The sequence below is a fragment of the Equus caballus genome, chromosome 1 (assembly GCF_041296265.1).
Source record: "Equus caballus isolate H_3958 breed thoroughbred chromosome 1, TB-T2T, whole genome shotgun sequence".
NCBI classification, from domain to species: domain Eukaryota; kingdom Metazoa; phylum Chordata; class Mammalia; order Perissodactyla; family Equidae; genus Equus; species Equus caballus.
The window spans coordinates 197,491,841-197,511,671 of record NC_091684.1 but is presented as its reverse complement, the minus strand read 5'-3'; the positions used below and the strand labels follow the sequence as shown (position 1 = coordinate 197,511,671).

Sequence of the window (19,831 nt, the reverse complement as noted above, 5' to 3'; positions counted from 1 at the left end):
TTCAAGACTTAAACACCTAACTTTCAGTCATGGATAGAATAACTAGATACAAGATCCACAAGAGAATAGATATGAACAACACTATAAGTTAACTAGGTCTAACACGTATCTTTAGTACACTCCACTACCTAACAATAGTAGATTACTCATTCTTTGCAGTTGCACATGGAATGTTCTCCAGGATAGACCATATGATGATAGTCTATAAAACAAGTCTCAATGAATTTAAAAGTACTGTAATCATACAGAGTAAGTTTTCTGACCATAATGGAGTGACATTAGAAGCCACTAATAAAATTTGGGGGGCTGGCCGCGTGGCCCAGTGGTTAAGTTCGCGCACTCCACTGCAGGTGGCCCCGTGTTTCGTTGGTTCGAACATGGACTTGCCACTGCTCATCAAGCCACGCTGAGGCAGCGTCCCACATGCCACAACTAGAAGGACCCACAACGAAGAATGTGCAACCATGTACTGGGGGGGCTTTGGGGAGAAAAGGGAAAAAAAAAAGAAAACTTAAAAAAAAAAATTTGGGAAATTTACAAACGTGTGGAAATTAAACAATATACTCATAAATAACTGGTGGATCAAAGAGGAAGTCACAGGATGGTTAGAAAATACTTTGAGATGAATGAAATCAAAACATAATATATCACAATTTAGGAGAGGAAGCTAAAACTGCCTAGAGAGAAATTTGTAGCTGTAATGCCTAAAATAAAAAACAGGAACGATCTCAAGTCAGTAACAAAACTGTACACATTAAGATCTAGAAAAAAATGAGCCAGCCCAGGTGGCCTAGTGGTTAAGTTTGGTGCGCTCTGCTTCACCCCCCCCGAGCTTGGTTCCCAGGCATGGACCTACACCACTTGTCAGTGGCAATGCTACGGTGGCAACCCACATACAAAATAGAGGAAGATTGGCAACAGATGTTAGCTCAGGACAAATCTTCCTCAGGGGAAAAAAAAAAGATAAAAGCCGCATTGGGAAAGGAAAGAAATAATAGATTCGAATGGAAATAAGTGAAACAGAGAATAGAAAGACAAAAGAGAAAATCAACAAAGCCAAAGTTGGTTTTTTGAAAAGATTGACAAAATTGATAACCCTTTAGCTAGACTGACCAAAAAAGTAAAAGAGAAGATTCAAAATCCTAAAATCAAGAATGGATATGCCACAACTAGAAGGACCTGCAGCTAAGATATACAACTATGTACTAGGGGGGATTTGGGGAGATAAAGCAGAAAAAAAAAGAATGGAAGAGAGGACACATTACTACCAACTTTATGGAAATCAGAAGGATTATAAGAGAATGTTATGTACAATTGTATGGCAATAAATTAGATAACCTAGATGAAATGGACAAATTCCTAGAAAGACACAAACTACCAAAACTGACTCAAGTTGAAATAGAAGATCAAAGCAAACCTATAACAAGTAAAGAGATTGAATTAGTAATAAAAAGTCTGCTCACAAAGAACATCTCTGATCCAGACAGCTTCACTGGTGAATTCTACCAAACTTTTAAAGAAGATTGAAGACCATCCTTCACATACTCTTCCAAAAAAATAGAAGAGATGAGACTACTTTCTAACTCATTGTGCAAGGCCAATGTTACCCTAATAACAAAACCAGACAAAGATATCACAAGAAAAGAAAACTACAGATCAATATCACTTATGACTATAGAAACTAAAATCCTCAACAAAATATTGGGAAACTGAATCCAGCAGCATATTAAAAAGATTAAACATCATGACAAAGTGGAATTTATCCCAAAAATGCAAGGTTGGTTTCGCATATGAAAATTAATCAATGTAATATGGTGTATTAATAAAGGACAGAACCACATGATCATCTCGCTGATGCAGAAAAAGCCTTTGGCAATAATCCAACAGCCATTTGTGATAAACACCCTCAACAAACTAGGAATAGAAGGGAACTTCCTCAAGTTGGTAAAGAACATCTATGAAAACCCACAGCTAACAATCCTACTTAATGGTGAAAGACTGAAAGCTTTCCCCCTAAGATCAGGCACAGGATAAGCGTGTCTGTTCTTGCCACTTCTATTCAACATTTTATGGAAGTTCCAAGTGTGCCATCAGGCAATAAAAAGAAATTTAAAAATAGCCAACTTGGTAAGGAACGAGTAAAACTATCTGTTTGCAGATGACATGATGTTACATATTTAAAACCATAAGGAATCCACCAAAAGTTATTAGTTAGTAACAAAGTCAGCAATGTCTAGGATACAAATTTAATATACAAAAGTCAGTTTTTGTTTTGTTTTTGTTTTTCTTTTGGTGAGGAAGATTGGCCCTGAGCTAACATCTATTTTTTGTATGTGGGATGCCACCACAGCATGGCTTGATGAATGGTATGTAAGATCCACTTCCAGGATCTGCACAAACCTTGGGCTGCCAAAATGGAGCATGCAAACTTAACCCCTACACCATGGGGCCAGCCCAGGTTAAACTTTTATACACTAGCAATGAGCAGTAGTAAAAGGAAATTATAAAACATACGTTTATAATAGCACTAAAATTAATGAAATACTTAGGAATAAGTTTACCAAAAAGAAATGAGAGACATACACCCCAAACTACAAAACATTGTTGAAAGAAATTAAAGAAGACCTAAATAAGTGGAAAGACGTTCAGTGTTTATGGATTGAAAGTCTGAGTATTGTTCTGATGGCAATATTAATCTACAGATTTGATGCAATCCCTCTCAAAATTCCAGCTGCCTTTTTTTACAGAGATGGACAAGCTGATCCTAAAATTCATACGGAAATGCAAAGGACCCAGTTAAGCCAAATCATTCTTTTTCTTTTCTTTTTTTTTTTTTGAGGTAGATTAGCCCTGACCTAACTACTGCCAGTCCTCCTCTTTTTGCTGAGGGAGCCTGGCCCTGAGCTAACATGCGTGCCAATCTTCCTCTACTTTCTATGTGGGATGCCTACCACAGCACGGCGTGCCAAGCCGTGCCATGTCCACACCCGGGATCCGAACCGGCAAACCCCAAGCTGCCAAGACTCGAAATGTGTGCACTTAACCACTGCGCCACCGGGCCAGCCCCAAGCCGAATCATTCTTGAAAACGAAGAAGAAAATTGGAGGACTCATACTTCCTGATTCCAAAACCTCCTACAAAGCAACAGTAATCAAGACAGTGTGGTATTGGCATGAGGATGGACAGATAGATCAATGAAAAGAAGTGAGATTCCTTGTTTATAGTCAGTTGATTTTCAGCAGGAGTGCCAAGGCCATTCAAGGGGGATAGAATAATCTTTTAAACAAATGGTGCTGGGACAACTAATATCCATGTGTAAAAGAATGAAGTTAGACCTCTACTTCACACCGTTTACAAAAATTAAATGCATCAAAGACCTAAACCTAAAGGCAAAAACTATAAAACTGTTAGAAGAAACTAAGGCATAAATCTTCATAATCTTGGATCAAGAAGTCATTTCTTAGATATGACACCAAAAGCATAAGCAACCAAAGAAAAACAGATAAATTGAACTTAAAATTAAAAACCTTAATTCAAAGGACACTATCAAGAAAGTGAAAAGATAACTCACAGAATGTGAGAAAGTGTTTGCAAATCATTTATCTGATTAAGGACCAGTATCTGAAGAACACTTAAGACTCAACATAGAAAGGCAAAGAAAGCAATTTAAAAATGAGCAAAGGATTCAAATAGACATTTCTCCAAAGATAGACAAATGGCTAACAAGCGCATGATAAGATGCTGAGCATCATTTGTCATAGGGAGGTGCAAATCAAAACCACAGTGAGATACCACTTTACATCCACTAGAATGGTTACAATGAAAAAAAACAGAGAATAAATGGTGGTGAGGATATGGAGAGATTAGAACCCTTACATGCTGTTGCTGGGAAGGGAAAAAGATGTAGGTGCTATAGAAAATAGTTTGGCAGTTCCTCACAAATTTACCATGTGACCCAGCAATTCCACTTCTAGATATATGCCCAAGACAACTGAAAACATATGTCTACACGAAACTCACTGACAAATCTTACAATAGCCAAGAAATAGAAACAACCCATATGTCCATCAATTGAATAAACAAAATAGGGTATATCCATATAACGGCATATTATTCAGAAATGAAGTACTGATGCGTGTTCTAACGTAGATGAACCTTGAAGGCACTATGCTAAGTGAAAGAAGCCAGACACAAAATTTTTTATTTATATGAGATTCCAAAATAGGCAAATCCATAGAGATAGAAAGATTAGTGATTGCCAGGGCCTGGGAAAATGGAGAGTGACTGTTAATGAATACAGGATTTCTTTTGGGAATACTGAAAACATTCTAGATAGTGGTAATGGTTGCATAGCTTCATGAATATATTAAAAACACTGAATGGTACACTTTTAAAAGGGTGAGTTCTATGGTATGTGAATTATATCTCAAAAAATACTTGAATCTAACTGTAGGGACATATTATTAACATGCTCTACATTTTGATGATTTAGGCAATCTATAGTAATTTTGGAAGTCTTCAAACTTTAAATAGATCTTTCTAAATTATCCTTTCTGGAATGAAGCTAGAATTATTGATAGAAGTGAGGATATTTTTTTGCTGACTTGTTGTATTTTCTTAGACCATTTAAAAGCCTCCTGTGTAAATAACATTTTTAATAAAACAGTAACTTTGTAATATTGAAATAAAAATGTGGTATTAGTGTTTAAGATAGAAGAGGATTGAACCTGTCATGCTGCATGTGACTTTCATGTGTTGCTCTGTAGAAGGGCTGAACTTGGTACTGAAGGTGGTGGTGTTGTTATTATAGGAGAACCGATCCCACCTCGGACCTTGACTGAAGCTGGCACAATGGCACTTTGCTACAGTGCTGCTTGGGATGCACGAGTTATCACTAGTGCTTGGTGGGTGTACCATCATCAGGTAATAGGGGCTGTGGTCCTTTTTCTTAATTTATTAAGAGCTACTGGGTACCAAATTTTGGGGGTATAGAAGTGAACAAGGCAGACAAAATACCTACCTTGATGGAGCTGACATTTTGGTGATGGAGAAAATACATACATAATGTCACGTTACAAGCCCTGTAAAGATTTTTTTCTTAAAGCAGAGTAAGACCATAGAGAGTGAGAGGGGCTACCATTTTGAATAAAGTGTCAGGGAAGGTAAGATTTGAGCAGAGACCTAAATGAAGAGAGTGATCCATGTGATTATATGGGATAAAGAGTGTTCCAATTGTGACTGGCACACTGACCTAAAAGGTCTTTCTCCTGTTCGTCTTTGTTGGGATTTTCTGAATTATCTTTGCCCATTCCAGAAAAGTAGGTACATCTGGTAGATTTTATTCACTTGGTTTTAGTAACTGTCCTCCTTTGTGGTTAATCTCTTTGATGCTGCTTCATTCCATATTTGACTTCACGTTGCTATTGACTTTACATTTTCAAAATTAGAATTGATAACAGTATACTTTTACAAAGTCCTAAAGCTTATACAGAAAGATAAAAAGAGTTCAATGCCATTATCCTGCCTTAGATTTAGTTTTATTTTATATCTATTTATGTTCATTAGTTTCTGCTATGCTGTGATACTGTGTTTTTAGGAAATTAATATCACTTCTGGGATTATATTTTCTACCTCACTAGTGTTATAAAAGTGGCTTTAATTCTTTTATGAATAGGTTTTTGTAGGATGAAATTTAGTGTTCTTTTAATCCCTCTGCGTAACTATGACTGTTAAAGATACTCTCAGATTTGGGAGTTTCACAGATTTATAAAATTTTTAAATATTGTGGAATTATCTTGCTTACTCCCTATTTTACCAAATTAGATTATATTTTTAAAAACCTGTTATCTTTATTTCCTAAAATGAAAAGTTATTATCCCCCCAAAAATTATCTTGTAAAAGGATTTTTAAATAAAATTTTACTAAATATAAATATAGTTTGATTTTAGTAAATATAGCTTTATGATAAGCTTATTAAACTATCCTTTTTTTCCTCATTATATCTCACACTAGAGGAAATGTGTGGACCAGTTCTGACTCTAGTCCATGGCATTTGAAAATTATTGACGTAGTATATCCTCCATTATTTCTTTTCTTTGTTAATGCTTAAGGGCTGTCTATCATTGAAGAGATATCTGTTCCTTCATTGTTGAGAATTTTTGCTAAATTATAAACTTTTCAGGACATAGTGCTATTTACTTGAATGTGACTTTACTTTCTCTAGTGAAAATTAAGAAACCCTATTTCTTAAGACAAGAGTATAATGTATTGTGTTCTTCAGGTGTCTAAAACAGCACCAACTGGAGAATATTTGACAACAGGAAGCTTCATGATAAGAGGTAATGACTTGTCAGTGGATTATGGAGACAGGTTTGAAGACCATCTGCTAATATTCTCAGAACAGAAATTAATTATTCTGATTTCCTATATAAAGTCTGTTAAGAAATAAAGAAAATTTTGCCCTGGTATGGCAAATTTAGCATTTGTCATGTCATCTCCTTATATATTTTTATTGATGAGAATGTACTTTCACATAAAGTTGTAAGGAAGGGTAAGTATAGCATGACCTTTTTTCTAAAAATAGATTATTGAGAGTCTGACTAATCCAAAAGATGAGAACATGCATATTTTTTATTTCTTAATTCCTATCCCTTTACATAGTGCCAAATTCTGTAAATGGGAAATGTTGCTTCAGGACAAAGAAAAGACAAAAGAGATGTGACCACTGGTGTCAGATATCTTGCATAAAATAGAGAAAACAGATTTTTAAAACATTTGTGTACATTATCTTTTGTAGGAAAAAAGAATTTCCTTCCTCCTTCATATCTAATGATGGGGTTTAGCTTCCTCTTTAAGGTACTCTTCAGCTACATTGTTTGTTTTTCTGATTTTCATTAGTCTTACCTAAAGTTCCATCAATGAGAAAGAATTGTTTCCATAGGTAGATGAGTCTTGTGTTTGGAGACATCGGGGTGAACGGAAAGTCAGAGTGCAGGATGAAGACATGGAGACACTGGCCAGCTGCACAAGTGACCTCATCTCAGAAGAAATGGAACAACTAGGTAGTTTACAGATTTTAATAAAGAGTTTATAATGTTCTGTTGTCCAGTTTTGCTTCTAAATTCTTACTTAGAAGATCCTATCTCCTTTGGGATAATTGAAATTTCAAAAAAGACACTTGCTGTCAATTTTACTGAATTTGGTTTCTGGAAATGTTAATTATACTTATTTTAGTGAATCAAAGTGTTTAATTGGATGTGTAACTAATATACTTGAGTATATGTTTATATAGTAAAGCTTCATTTTTTTTAATTTAAAAAAGTTTTTTTTTATTTTTTATTTTTATTTATTTATTTTTTTTTTGAGGAAGATTAGCCCTGAGCTAACATCTGCCGCCAATCCTCCTCTTTTTGCTGAGGAAGACTGGCCCTGAGCTAACATCTGTGCCCATCTTCCTCTACTTTATATGTGGGACGCCTGCCACAGCATGGCTTGCCAAGCGGTGCCATGTCTGCACCTGGGATCCGAACCGGCGAAGCCTGGGCCGCCGAAGCAGAATGTGTGAACTTAACCACTGCGCCACGGGGCCGGCCCCAAGTTTCAGCATTTAATGAGTAATATATAAATGTGTTTAACAGAGATAGATTCAAATATATATGAATGAACATTTACTTTTGGCTTAAGGAGTTAGAAATGATACAAAGATGAGTTGATAACAAGTGCAGTTTCTTATAAGAGAATTTAGCTTGATTTAATAATATATTTGCTTCATAGAGAGCACTTATCGTTGCTGGAATAAATTTACTTCCTGCCTAATGGAACTAGGGAATGTACGCCCTCTAAATTATTTTTATAGTTATTCTTCTAAGGTCATTCCTTTTTAGGAGTAATATTGCACTCTTTCATTTAGGACTACTATTATACTACAAGATTCTGTTTCTTCGTATTTTCACCATGATCCTGACACTGTTAAGTACTTTATTTACTTTTTTTTTTGGATTGGCACCTGAGCTAACATCTGTTGCAAATCTTTTTTTTTTCTTTTCTTCTTCTTCTCCCCAAAGGCCCTCAGTACATAGTTGTATATTCTAGTTGTGAGTGCCTCTGGTTGTGCTATGTGGGACACCGCCTCAGCATGGCCTGATGAGTGGTGCCACACCTGCACCCAGAATCCGAACCCATGAAACCCTGGGCTGCTGAAGTGGAGCATGTGAACTTAACCACTCAGCCATGGGGCAGCCCCTATTTACATTATTTTTTATTAAATTCTCACAATCATTCTTGTCAGATGGGTAGTGGTATCTCATTTTATAGGTGAGGCAAGTAAACCATATTATTCCACTAGCCAGTGTTCATTTTGCAAACCTATGAACACCTGCTCTGTGCCATTATATTTCATGTATTATTTCAATTCTTGTGCAAATTATAATAAAAGCAGCAGAATTTGTAGAACTTCTGTTGTCCTCCTTTTTGGAAATACCTAACAAAGACAGGTTATAGTTTTCATTGTAGAAATGGCTGCACTCTCCAAGAAATTTATTGTGGCAAAGGATGTTGGTTTCATTCAAACCAATTCATGATACAGAGTATCCTTTGGGGATGATCAGGCATTTTTCTGTTGATCTTCTGGAAAGACAGGAAGTAAATAGAATATGTTTATGAAGTTTTCAAGGAAATCATCTAGCTCTATTGTGGGGGTGGCACACTGACTTACGGTAATTCTTCAGATGGAGGTGACAGTAGCAGTGAAGATGATAAGGAGGAATTACAGGAAACTCCTGTGCAAGTGGAAGTCGTGACTCAGGTTGACCAAGAGGATATTACTGTTCAGAGTGGTGGAGATGAGCTAAATGAAGAAGGAATTCAGGAAGAGAGCTCTGAAGACGAAGGAGAATCTGAAGAGGTGCTGAAAGATCAGGACCCTGTGGGTGAGGTGAAGGATGATGGGGGAGACGCGTTCAGTTACCCCGATACCACCATTGACCTATCCCACCTGCAACCCCAAAGGTAATTAAAAACCATGATTTGAAGTTTTATGAAGAGTTAAAGGTAATACTTAACAAAGATAATGCCAAGATTGACTTTGGTGCTTTTACCCTCCACTGTCCTATTATCTTTTCACCATTTGACTGGTAGGGAGATCTCTCTAAAGAATTCTCAGGACCCAGGGTAGAAAAATACAGTAAATATAAAAGTGGCCAAACTGGGTCAAAATAGAAACAAGTAAATGGTTATAAATGCTAATAATATAAGAAAGGAGATTCCCTTAAAAAAAAGAATAAGGAGTGTTAGTCTTGAATGTCTTACTGATCACCAAGTAATTAGTGCCCTAGTTACAAAAGCATTATCACTGAAGTAAGAATGGCTTAGGAGTCAGACCGCAGTTGATTCTCAGGATATGTCCTTGCGCAAGTTGCTCTGTGTCTGAGCTTCAGTTTCCTTCTTGGTGACAATGGAATGGTAGCCCCTTTGTAGGGTTTTGGTGAAGATGATATGCATGTAAAGCCCCTGGCTGTACCTGGCACACAGGAGGTGTTCAGTACACGTCAGCTGTGTAAGAATATATTTAAAAGGGTGAGGAGATGAGCTATCTGACTGTATTTTTTCTAATTTTACCAAATTTGAGAATTTGTAGGATTGCCAGTAATTAAGCATATAGGGGAATGTTTTTGGACTTTGTAAATGAGTGCCCTTGCAGGCTACAGGACTTCTCTTTCTGTTTGTTTGCATAGGTCCCTCCAGAAATTGGCTTCAAAAGAGGAAGCTTCTAATCTGGTAAGCTATTTTCAAAGTTCTGTGAAGAACATCATGTCTTTCTCAATGAGTAATTTTCTACCTTTTAATTTTACTTTTTGAAGAATTAATAGTAGTGATGTTATTTGTGTTTGCTTGTTTTTTTGTTTTAATTTTAATAGAGTGACAGTAAATTACAAAGCCGGAGACATTTGTCAGCCAAGGAAAGAAGGTAAACATACTTGTTTTATATAACTGAAAAGCATGTTGTTCTGTTTTTTTTAATTGACAATTCAGTTATGACAGATCACTTGGCTGTTCCTAAAAACTCCCTTATTAAAATGACCAAGATTTAGCATAAATCTTTAGTTTTTAATATTCAATTCTAGTAGGATTTTCTGTGTTAGGGCCCTAATCTGTCACTACAATCAGTGAGCTAGGTCAAGTAACACGAGACAAACCTATTATTACATAAATATGTGCAATAATGATTGCAGTGTATTAAATAGGCTGCTTCTGCGATAATATTGGCAGGAATAAACAGGAATAGTTGAAACATTAATTAAGAAAGTTTTATGTAAGAGGGAAGACTTGGGTTTTTTTTAAATATAGCAGGTCTTGGGAGGCAAATAGAAAGGGATGACTGAGACAGGTGGTATAGGGTGAAAAGATGAAAACTAGTCAGGCACGCCAGGACGCCCTAGATTGGAATGACAGTAAACCCTTTTCTTTGACAAAGATAATCATTAAACAGAGAGACTCTGAAAACATGGCACTGTACTAGGTACTGCATATACAACGAGGCAAAAACAAAGTTTGTGCCTTCAAGAAGCTTTTGAGTCTTGGATTCAGGAAATAGCTGTAAATCTGTACATGGTGTTCTCTGAAAATGAGTAAGAAAATGCTGTGAGTTCTGGCGTTTGGGGAAATACCATCAGAAGTATATCCTGAAGATATATTAGGACTTAGGTAAATGGAGGTAGGAAGGTCAGAGACTCCAAGGAGAATTGGCGTGAACTAAAGGGGGCAGTTTTGGAAGTAATATGGCAGTGCTTGGGGGAAATGATAAAGAGACTAAGGGGAAAGGAGGAGAAAGGTCATGTCTGTGAACTGTTAGATGGTAAGATTGGTGAAATGAATTTGGACCAAAAGTGGAGAACTTAGAATGACAAGCTAAGTATTTTGGACTTTATCCTGAAAGTGATGTGAGGAGGACTTTGGGAAGATTTTGAGTGGGAATGTGACAGGCAAACAGTTAAGGAAGACAGATAATGGAGAGACACTGGAGGGAGTCTGGGTGGGAAGTGATGAGCACCTGGACTAGGGCAGTGGCCTTGGGAGTCAGAGACTGCGCATGAATAGTATCACAGCCGTAGAAGTACCCCTTCCTCCTTCGTGTGTGCACTTTTTTAATCCACTTGTTTATTCAACTAACCAACCGACAAATGTTTATTGAATACCTAAGATCTGCTAAGGCCGTGTAGGTACAAAGACAGCAAATCTCACTGCCTGGCCAACAAGGTGTTGAGGGACTGAATGTGGCTGCTGAGTGAGGATAAGTCAGGGGCACAGTGGTCAGCCTGGATGACAGAGAGAATGATAACCCATGAGACAAAAGTTGTCAGCTTTCTCCTGTGTGATGATTTGTGCTGCTTTGTATAGTATAACCTGGTGACTATCAAGGTAAGCAGAAACCTTGATTTTTTTATATACTGTACATGTTCCCCTCCCCATGTAATTTTTTTAGGGCATTAAGACTGAAATTCTAAGAATCAGACATTTCTGTTTCATTTATATTTAGGGAAATGAAGAAGAAAAAGCTTCCAAGTGACCCAGGGGATTTAGAAGTGATAGAGGGAAAAGACAAAGAAAAAGAAAATGCCCTACACATTGAAACTCATCAGAACACAAGCAAAAATGTCCCAACTGTTCAGCCAATGAAGCGAGGACAAAAGGTAATAAAACTTTGGGGTGAACTGTTAATGACAGTACTATATGGTTCACAAATGAAGTTGTGAGGTTCCGCTTAAATTTTTATGAAGTTTTCAGTGAAACAGAAGATATAGGCAAGATTTCCTTTGACTGAAAATTAGTTGAAAAGATTCACTGTGGGGAACACAGAGTTCACTGTTCTGTGTTCCTTTGAGATCATCTAGAGAGAAGCTCAGAGGAATAGGAGACTGTGATTGCCAGAGACACTTGGCCAGTAAGTGGCCGTGCTGGTCCTTATTGATAATTTGACTCAGTAGTTTCTTTTTCAATTATTAATGTGATTTTGGTTAGAGTTCTTATATATTTTATCAAAGATGTTTGGTGAAGGAAGAGGTAGTGGATCTAGAATATGTATATTTTAAAATGTTGTAGAAGTGTGAAAGAGAGGATTGTGAGCTAATGTAGCAGTGTATCTTCATAAAAGTTAAATTCCTCTGAAATCTTAACAGAAGTCATGTTTTAAGATCTTTCTTCCATCAATAGTGATCACAATTTCCTGTGTTTTTCCAGTGGGTCTCAAATAAATGGACATACTACAGATATGGAAGGGAAGAACATGAGTTCTCCCCATAATAATATGTAAATTCAACATGACTTTAATCAGAATTGAGACTTTAACTTGATAAAGTAATTCTAAAGTTCATTTGAAAGAGTAAATACTAGAGAATAGCTAAGGAAATCTTGGAAAAGAAGATTGAGGGGGATTTCCCTACTAGTAGTAAAACATTTAATGTTAGAATTGTTAAATTAGTATGGTTTTGGGGCCAGCCCCATGGCCGAGTGGTTAAGTTCACGCTCTCCGCTTCGGCACCCCAGGGTTTCGCCGGTTCGGATCCTGGGTGTGGACATGGCACTGCTCATCAGGCCACATTGAGGCGGCGTCCCACATGCTACAACTAGAAGGACCCATAACTAAAATATACCACTATGTACTGGCGGGATTTTGGGAGAAAAAGTAGAAAAAATAAATAAATAAAATAGTATGATTTTAACATAGGGATAGCCAGTTAGAAAAGTGAAACAGAATAAAATCTAGACAAAGGACCATTAACTGTATATTTAAAAATTTTGTATGTTACACATTGTTTGGGAAAGTATGAATTATTCAAAATTAGTGACTAGTCATGTTAAAAAATACTAAATTCCAGATGGAGAAAAGAACTATCAATAAAATTGAAAGACAAATGGCAAATGTGGAAAAAACAAAAGTGATGAAAGAAATGCTTCTGTAAACAAGGGGAATTTTTCATCAATTGGATTAATAGATAATGTGTGTTCAATCATTCAGTAAGTGTTTGAGTCTACACCATGGGAATCCCCATCAAGAGTCCTAACAGTGCATTTACCCTTTCACTAAGCAATTCCACATCTGGGAATTTATCCTAAAAGACATCATGTGTGTGCAGTAAGGATATTCATCAAGTTGATATTTATAATAGCAAAAAAACTGAAAATTATCTTAAATGTCCAACAATATGATGTAACAATAAATAATATGGTGCATTTATACAATGAAACATTCAGCAGACAATTTAAGTTCTAAGGCAAATCCTCATGGAATTTTTATTAAAATACATTGAATTTTTAGATTATTCTGTGGAGAACTGTCATCTTTACCACATTGCGTCTTCCTGTCCATGAATGTAAGAATATTTTACATTCTTCAGTAAAGATATGTTTTCCCGTAGAGTCTTAGCCATCTTATCTATTCCTGCTTAAAATTTTTCTTACATTTTGTAAATGGTATATTTTTAAAACTTTCACTTCCTGCTTATTAGTTGCTGGTATGTGGGAAGACAATTTCCATATATTGATCTAGTATACGCAGTCTCCTTTTTTTTGAGGAAGATTAGCCCTGAGCTAATATGTGTTGTCAATTTTCCTCTTTTTGCTGAGGAAGACTGGCCCTGAGCTAACATCTTTGCCCATCTTCCTCCACTTTATATGTGGGACGCCTGCCACAGCATGGGTTGATAAGCAGTGCGTAGGTCCACACCTGGGATCCAAACTGGCAAACCCTGGCCCGATGGAGCAGAGTGAGTGAACTTAAGCACTGTGCCAACAGGCCAGCCTGTAATAGGCAATCTTATTGAATATTTATTTTAATATTCATCTATAGGCAGTCATATTGCCTGCAAATAATAGCTTTTCTTTCTTCTAATCCTAATATCTGTTATTTTTCTCATGTTTTTTTGCACTGGCTCAAACATCAGTACTGTGTTGCATGGAAGTAATAATGGTGTACATCTTTGTTAATTACATCAAAGGAACTATTTCTAAGATTTTTATCATTATGAGATGTTTCCTGTGGGTTGTTGGTAGATATCCTTTCTGAAGGGTTATCTTTAATAATGATGAGTTAAATTATATTGAAAGCTTTTTCTGCATCTATTATTTTTCTCCCTTAATCAGTTAATGTGGTAAATTACTTGAGAAAATCTATCAAACTGGCCTGTAATCCTTCATACTGCCCTTGCCTGGTTTTGGTGTCTAGGTTACACCTGCTTCACAAAATAAGTTTGGAACTTTCCCCTTTTTCTGTTCTCTAGAACTTTGTATAAAATGAAGATTGTCCCTTGGAATTTGATAGCATTTGCTAAGAAAACTGAGCCTGATATCTTGGTTTTTGTGGGTAGGTTTTTAAGTACTAATTAAATTTCTTCAGCAATTATAAGCCCATTCAGGTTTTCTGTTTTATTGAAGTTGGCTTTCCTAAGTTATATTTTCCAAGAAACTGTTCTTTTCATTGAGTTTTCCATTTCTTGGTTCAATTTATTATTAGTAGTGTTCATTTTACTCTGAATATTTTTTTCAGGTATAATGTACATATAGTAAAATGCACAAATCTTACATGTTTATGTGCACACATGCCTGTAAAACCACCACCCAGATCAGGACACTCAGACCCTTCCAGTACTCCACAAGGCTCACTCTTGCCCCTTTCTAAATAGTATCTCCACGAGAAAAAAACATTATTCTGACTTTAATCACTGTAGATTATTTTGCCTGTTCTTGAACTTTATATAAAAGTAATCATATGGTGTATATACTCTTTTGTCTGGCATCTTTCACTCAGCATTGTGTGCAAGTCACCCATGTTGTTGTGTGTAGCAGTAGTTCATTTGCGTGGTTAAATAGCATTCCATTGTATGACTCTGCCACAATTGATCTGTCTGCTGTATTGTCGGTAGACGGTCTCAGACCTGTCGTTTAGGTCCACAAGTATGTGTTCCTGTCGTGTATAAGTAGGAGTGGAATTGCTGGGTTAGAGCGGACCTGTTGTGTTTGGCGTTAGTAGATAGTTCCAAACAGTTTTCCGTGGTACTTGTACTAACTTCCCACCGAGCAGTGGATCAAGGTTCTAGTTGTTCCTCATCCTAACATTTCGTGTTGTCAGGGTTTAGTCATTCAATTGTGTAGATACTGAAGTCTTATTTGGCTTTAATTTGCATGTCCCTGATGACTAATGATATTGAGCACTTTTTCATGTTTATTAGACCTTTGAATATCCTCTTCGTGAAGCGCCCATTTTAAAAACTGAGTTGTGCAGCTTTCCCATTGATGTATAGGAGTTCTTTGAAATCCTGAATACAAGTCTTTTCTTGGATATATGTATTACAAATACTTTTCACATCTTAAGCCCTGCTTTTCTCACTTTTGTAATAGTGTATTTTAATGAGCAGCACTTGTTCATTTTAATGAAGTCTGATTTATCAATCTTGTCTTTAATAGTGTCTCTTTGTGTCCTATTTAAAGAAGTCTTTAAAAGTTTAGAAATTTGTCATCTGGGCCCCAGCTAAGACTAATCAGGACATAAATCTTTGGAGGTGAGGCCCAGATGTCTGTAGTTTTAAAAACGACTAGGGTGATTTGGGTGTGTAGCCAGGGTTTGGTTGATAAATTCAAAGTCTTACCAGCCTCTGCAGTAAGCACCCAGCTTAGCTTTGCTGCTTTGTTTCCTGTTCCCCCTCTGCATGCAAATCTCGACTTCACCAAATGTGATGACTTGCTGTAGCTATTCTGTCTTGTCTTTACCTCATATAACCTTGCTTTTCCTAGATTCCCAGATACTATACAAGTTACTTCTTTGAAGATTAACTTTTAAGTTTCGCTTTATTTCTTCCCCACAGTTCTTGTTCAAGGTGAAAGAAATGTCTTTCTCTAAATTATCTTAGAAATAATTTGTTTGCGTTTAGAATATGTTGCATTAATTTATCCTTACTCTTGTATGTGTCGTCTTTTTCCACCAGATGATAAAATTCCTTGAGGCTGAGGACCATGTTTATCCATCTTTTTAGCCTCCATTGTTTATTATAATGGCACCTCGCTCAATAAGCATTTTTGACAGAATTAAAACACCTTTTCTTTACAAATATTTGTTAAAATTTTTTTACTGCTGAATTCTTCCAACCAAAATCGTTTGACATTTGTAGAGTAAGATGAAAAAAATGAAGGAAAAATACAAAGACCAAGATGAAGAAGAACGTGAACTCATCATGAAATTGCTGGGGGTAAGTAACATCTAAAACGTTTTCTTCTTTTGCTTTACAAGGAACATCCAAACCACTGCCTGTCACATGCAAGGCATTCAATACATTTTTGTTAAAATAGTGACAATATGGACAACATTAACTTTTTTCCTCTATGCCTTAAAGTCTGCGGGTTCAAACAAAGAAGAAAAAGGGAAGAAGGGGAAGAAAGGAAAAACAAAGGATGAACCAGTGAAGAAACAGCCCCAGAAACCTAGAAGTGGACCACGGGTTTCAGACAGCATAAAGAAAGAAACTCCATCCCTTGCAGTTGTAACTCATGAGTTACAAGACTTGGCTGTAGATGATCCACATGATGACAAGGTATGGCTACCACTCATGTGGGCTTTTTGCTTCTTAATTAGGGGGACGAACCATCCCAGGGGTCCCAGGGCATGGGACTTAGAGTGCTAAAACCAGGATGAATAGTAACCCTATTTTTAATGGGAAGTCATCTTAGAAATACACCTTAAAAGACTAGAATTGCAGTATATGACCATAAAAATGGTGGTGTTGCTAGCTGATAAAAAGTTTATCACAGGGGCTGGCCTGGTAGTGCAGCAGTTAAGTCCACACGTTCCGCTTCGTAGGCTCGGGCTTCACCGGTTCAGATCTTGGGTGCAGACCTACGCACCGCTTGTCAAGCCATGCTGTGGCAGGCATCCCAGATATAAAGTAGAGGAAGATGAGCACGGATGTTAGCTCAGGGCCAGTCTTCCTCAACAAAAAGAGGAAAATTGACAACAGATATTATTAGCTCAGGGCTAATCTTCCTCAAAATCAAAAAAAAGTTTATCGCAAGCCTTTAGAAAATAATCAATTTTATGGAGAGGTTTTATTTGATTCTGGTGGGAACTGACTTTGCTAAAATAAGACAGATAATTGAGATTGTCTTGAAAATGAGAGGAAAATAAATCTGCACTTCTCTGGGTTTTTCTATAGTAGTATATGCTATATTATCTTGCATAATGTTGAAAGTGGCTACTCAGTTAAAGTGCCAGCTGCCCTGGTTGCAAAACCAATGAGAAGTTAACATTTTTTCCAGTTAAGATGGTTGCCTGATTGTTCTATCAACTGAATACAACAAGCCCAGCCTTAAGTATATCTTCTTGTAGGAATATATACATCTTCTTGAAATTCTGAGCAAAAGATTGTTTTATAAATTTGTAGAATATCTTTGATTGAGCCTGTGTTTTGATTTATGACAGTTAAAGCTTTGGTTGTAATGGCATGCCCTGTTCGATGCAGGTGATGCTTATAGGGATTCTAAATGTATTACTGTTTTCTTTTTTTTCTGCTGAACAGTGTTGTTTGTTAATATTAAAATTCATTTTGGTCTTCAAATTTTTACACTATTATTATATTGCTAATTTATTCCATAAACCCTAGACTCATAAATATTCATTAGAGGTGTTAATTCTGAACATGCTTTCACAGGTTATCTCCACATAGATTTTTTAATGTGAGTAAAGCAAACAATATTAAGCTTGTCTTAATATGTGAAGAATTTATCCTAGAACTGTTGAACAGAGACTGAAAAGTAAAAGTTCTGTTCACCAGGATTCTCCATTTCCTTTCCCCCTGGCAAATATATCAAGCTTAGTTGCCATTTAAATTGTCCTTAGAACATTCACTGCTTTAGCATGTGCTCTCTGCGAAAGTCTTGTCTTTTTTAAACTTCAGAGAATAGTCCTTTTTCTCTGAGAATGGCATTGTTTTCTGAAATATTAAGACACAAATCAGTTGACTGAGAGTCTCAGAGTCCTTCTCCTGTGGGTTAGATGTAACAGTCTCGTTACATCACTGTTTCTTTCTCCTCGTAGTTTTAATGGTGTGGAATTTCAATTTAAGTTGTAGCTGACTTAAAATTTTCTGTTTGGAGCAGGAAGAGCAAGACCTGGATCAACAGGGAAATGAGGTATGACACTGTATTGGGCTCCCACTCTGGCACTCTGACTGCAGTCAAGTCTCCAGAGTATTTGACACACAACTTCTAACTGATTAAAACTTAAAAGGCTAAGATAAGACTCCAAGCTCCAGAGTCTAACATTCTGGGTGTGGATCACAACTTTGCTAGATATAACTACAACCTTGGAAACATTGATCTTTGTGCCTCAGTTTCCTCATCTGAACAGTGGGGGTAGTAATTGTCCTACCAGGAGAGAGCTGTTTTGAGAGCTAGGTTAAGATATGTAAAGCATTTAGACAAGTTCATGGTGCATAGTAAACACTCTACTTCAGCACCAAGCATTTTGTCCTGAATCTCAATTTCCTCAAATTGTTAAATAAATATAGGCAATCTTGTTGGCAGCCCACCAAATGGGAACTCTAAGAAGCCCAAGGATTTCTCCTTAAGAACAGGCAAGAGACAGCTGTTGTAGCCTAGAATTTCTCAACTTCGGCACTATTAACATTTTGGGACAGATAATTCTTTGTTGAGGGGAGCTGTCCCATCCCTGGCCTCCACCCACTAGAGGCCAGTAGCCCTCTATTCCCTACCTCCACAAGTTGTGACAACCAGACATCACTGCCCAGTGTTGGGGGCAAAATCCGCCTGATCGAGAACCAATGGTCTAGCCAAAGTATCAGTCCCATTTCCATGCAGTGGATGTAAATCTCTTTGTTGTCATTATTGTGCATCATTTTAATCCACAGTAGTTTTCTCCAACTCGAGTAATATCCAACATGTTATTTCTCCCTTAAATTTATCTCCAGTATCATTTTGAAAATCGTTCTCATTTCTCACTATGCCAGGCAAAAATTACTGGTAGTGAAGATTGTGTCTTTAAACACAATTGGTCTTAAACTCTCTTTGGAGCTGTAAAGCAGAGTTAAGACTGTATGTCTATCAGCAAAGGATAAAAGTTAAGTTGAGATATTAATATGATAGTGTTTTAGAGTTTTGTTTTTTTTTAGGACTGGTATAAATGACTTTTCTAATGGTTTTTCTCTTCCGTTTTTAGGAAAATCTGTTTGACTCTTTGACAGGACAGCCACATCCTGAAGATGTTCTACTGTTTGCCGTTCCGATATGTGCCCCTTATGCCACCATGACGAACTATAAGTAAGTCATCATTAGTTTACTCAAAGCAGCTGACACAACAGCAACTTATGAATTGTTTTATCGTCTCTATTTAGTAACACATGCAAATCTTTTTTTAAAGATACAAAGTGAAACTTACTCCTGGAGTTCAGAAAAAGGGAAAAGGTATTTAAAATCTTTTCTGAATTATTATTTTAAACATTTCTTGACTGAATAGAAGTAGATCTTTTTATTTTTCTATTTACAGCTGCAAAAACAGCCTTGAACAGTTTCATGCATTCCAAAGAAGCAACGGCAAGAGAAAAAGACTTATTCCGCAGCGTAAAGGTAAAGTATTCCTCCAGAACTCTTTGGAGATTGGTGGTGCAATTAAAAATCTTAGCAGTTACAATTTTCTGTTTTTTTTTCTGCTTTATGTAGTAAATGGAAGCTCTAGGTATTGTTTGGTTGTCTTATTAGAAGCAGTATAAAATAAGTAAAATCATTTCAGGTAATTTTGGAAATGCCTTTCTTTTGACAGCAGAGGATACATAAT

At 36.6% G+C, this 19,831-nt stretch overlaps 1 protein-coding gene across 2 annotated transcripts in view; it reads left to right on the top strand.

Annotated features, from left to right (window-relative positions):
* The window catches only part of NEMF (nuclear export mediator factor), a 54,277-nt gene that overhangs the window by 31,979 nt on the left and 2,467 nt on the right, over positions 1–19,831 (top strand). The window contains exons 19-32 of one of the 2 annotated variants that reach the window (XR_011428689.1): positions 4,811–4,923; positions 6,281–6,338; positions 6,797–6,855; positions 6,941–7,061; positions 8,727–9,006; positions 9,732–9,774; positions 9,915–9,964; positions 11,534–11,687; positions 16,158–16,235; positions 16,380–16,577; positions 18,077–18,171; positions 19,217–19,317; positions 19,418–19,461; positions 19,544–19,623. Coding sequence is in view for 1 of the 2 variants with exons in the window: in XM_023624793.2 (XP_023480561.2) it covers positions 4,811–4,923; positions 6,281–6,338; positions 6,797–6,855; positions 6,941–7,061; positions 8,727–9,006; positions 9,732–9,774; positions 9,915–9,964; positions 11,534–11,687; positions 16,158–16,235; positions 16,380–16,577; positions 18,139–18,171; positions 19,217–19,317; positions 19,418–19,461; positions 19,544–19,623 (1,412 nt within the window). In the remaining variant the exon portion in view is untranslated. The remainder of the gene's footprint in view (positions 1–4,810; positions 4,924–6,280; positions 6,339–6,796; positions 6,856–6,940; positions 7,062–8,726; positions 9,007–9,731; positions 9,775–9,914; positions 9,965–11,533; positions 11,688–16,157; positions 16,236–16,379; positions 16,578–18,076; positions 18,172–19,216; positions 19,318–19,417; positions 19,462–19,543; positions 19,624–19,831) is intronic. The other variant, XM_023624793.2, reaches the window with a different exon arrangement.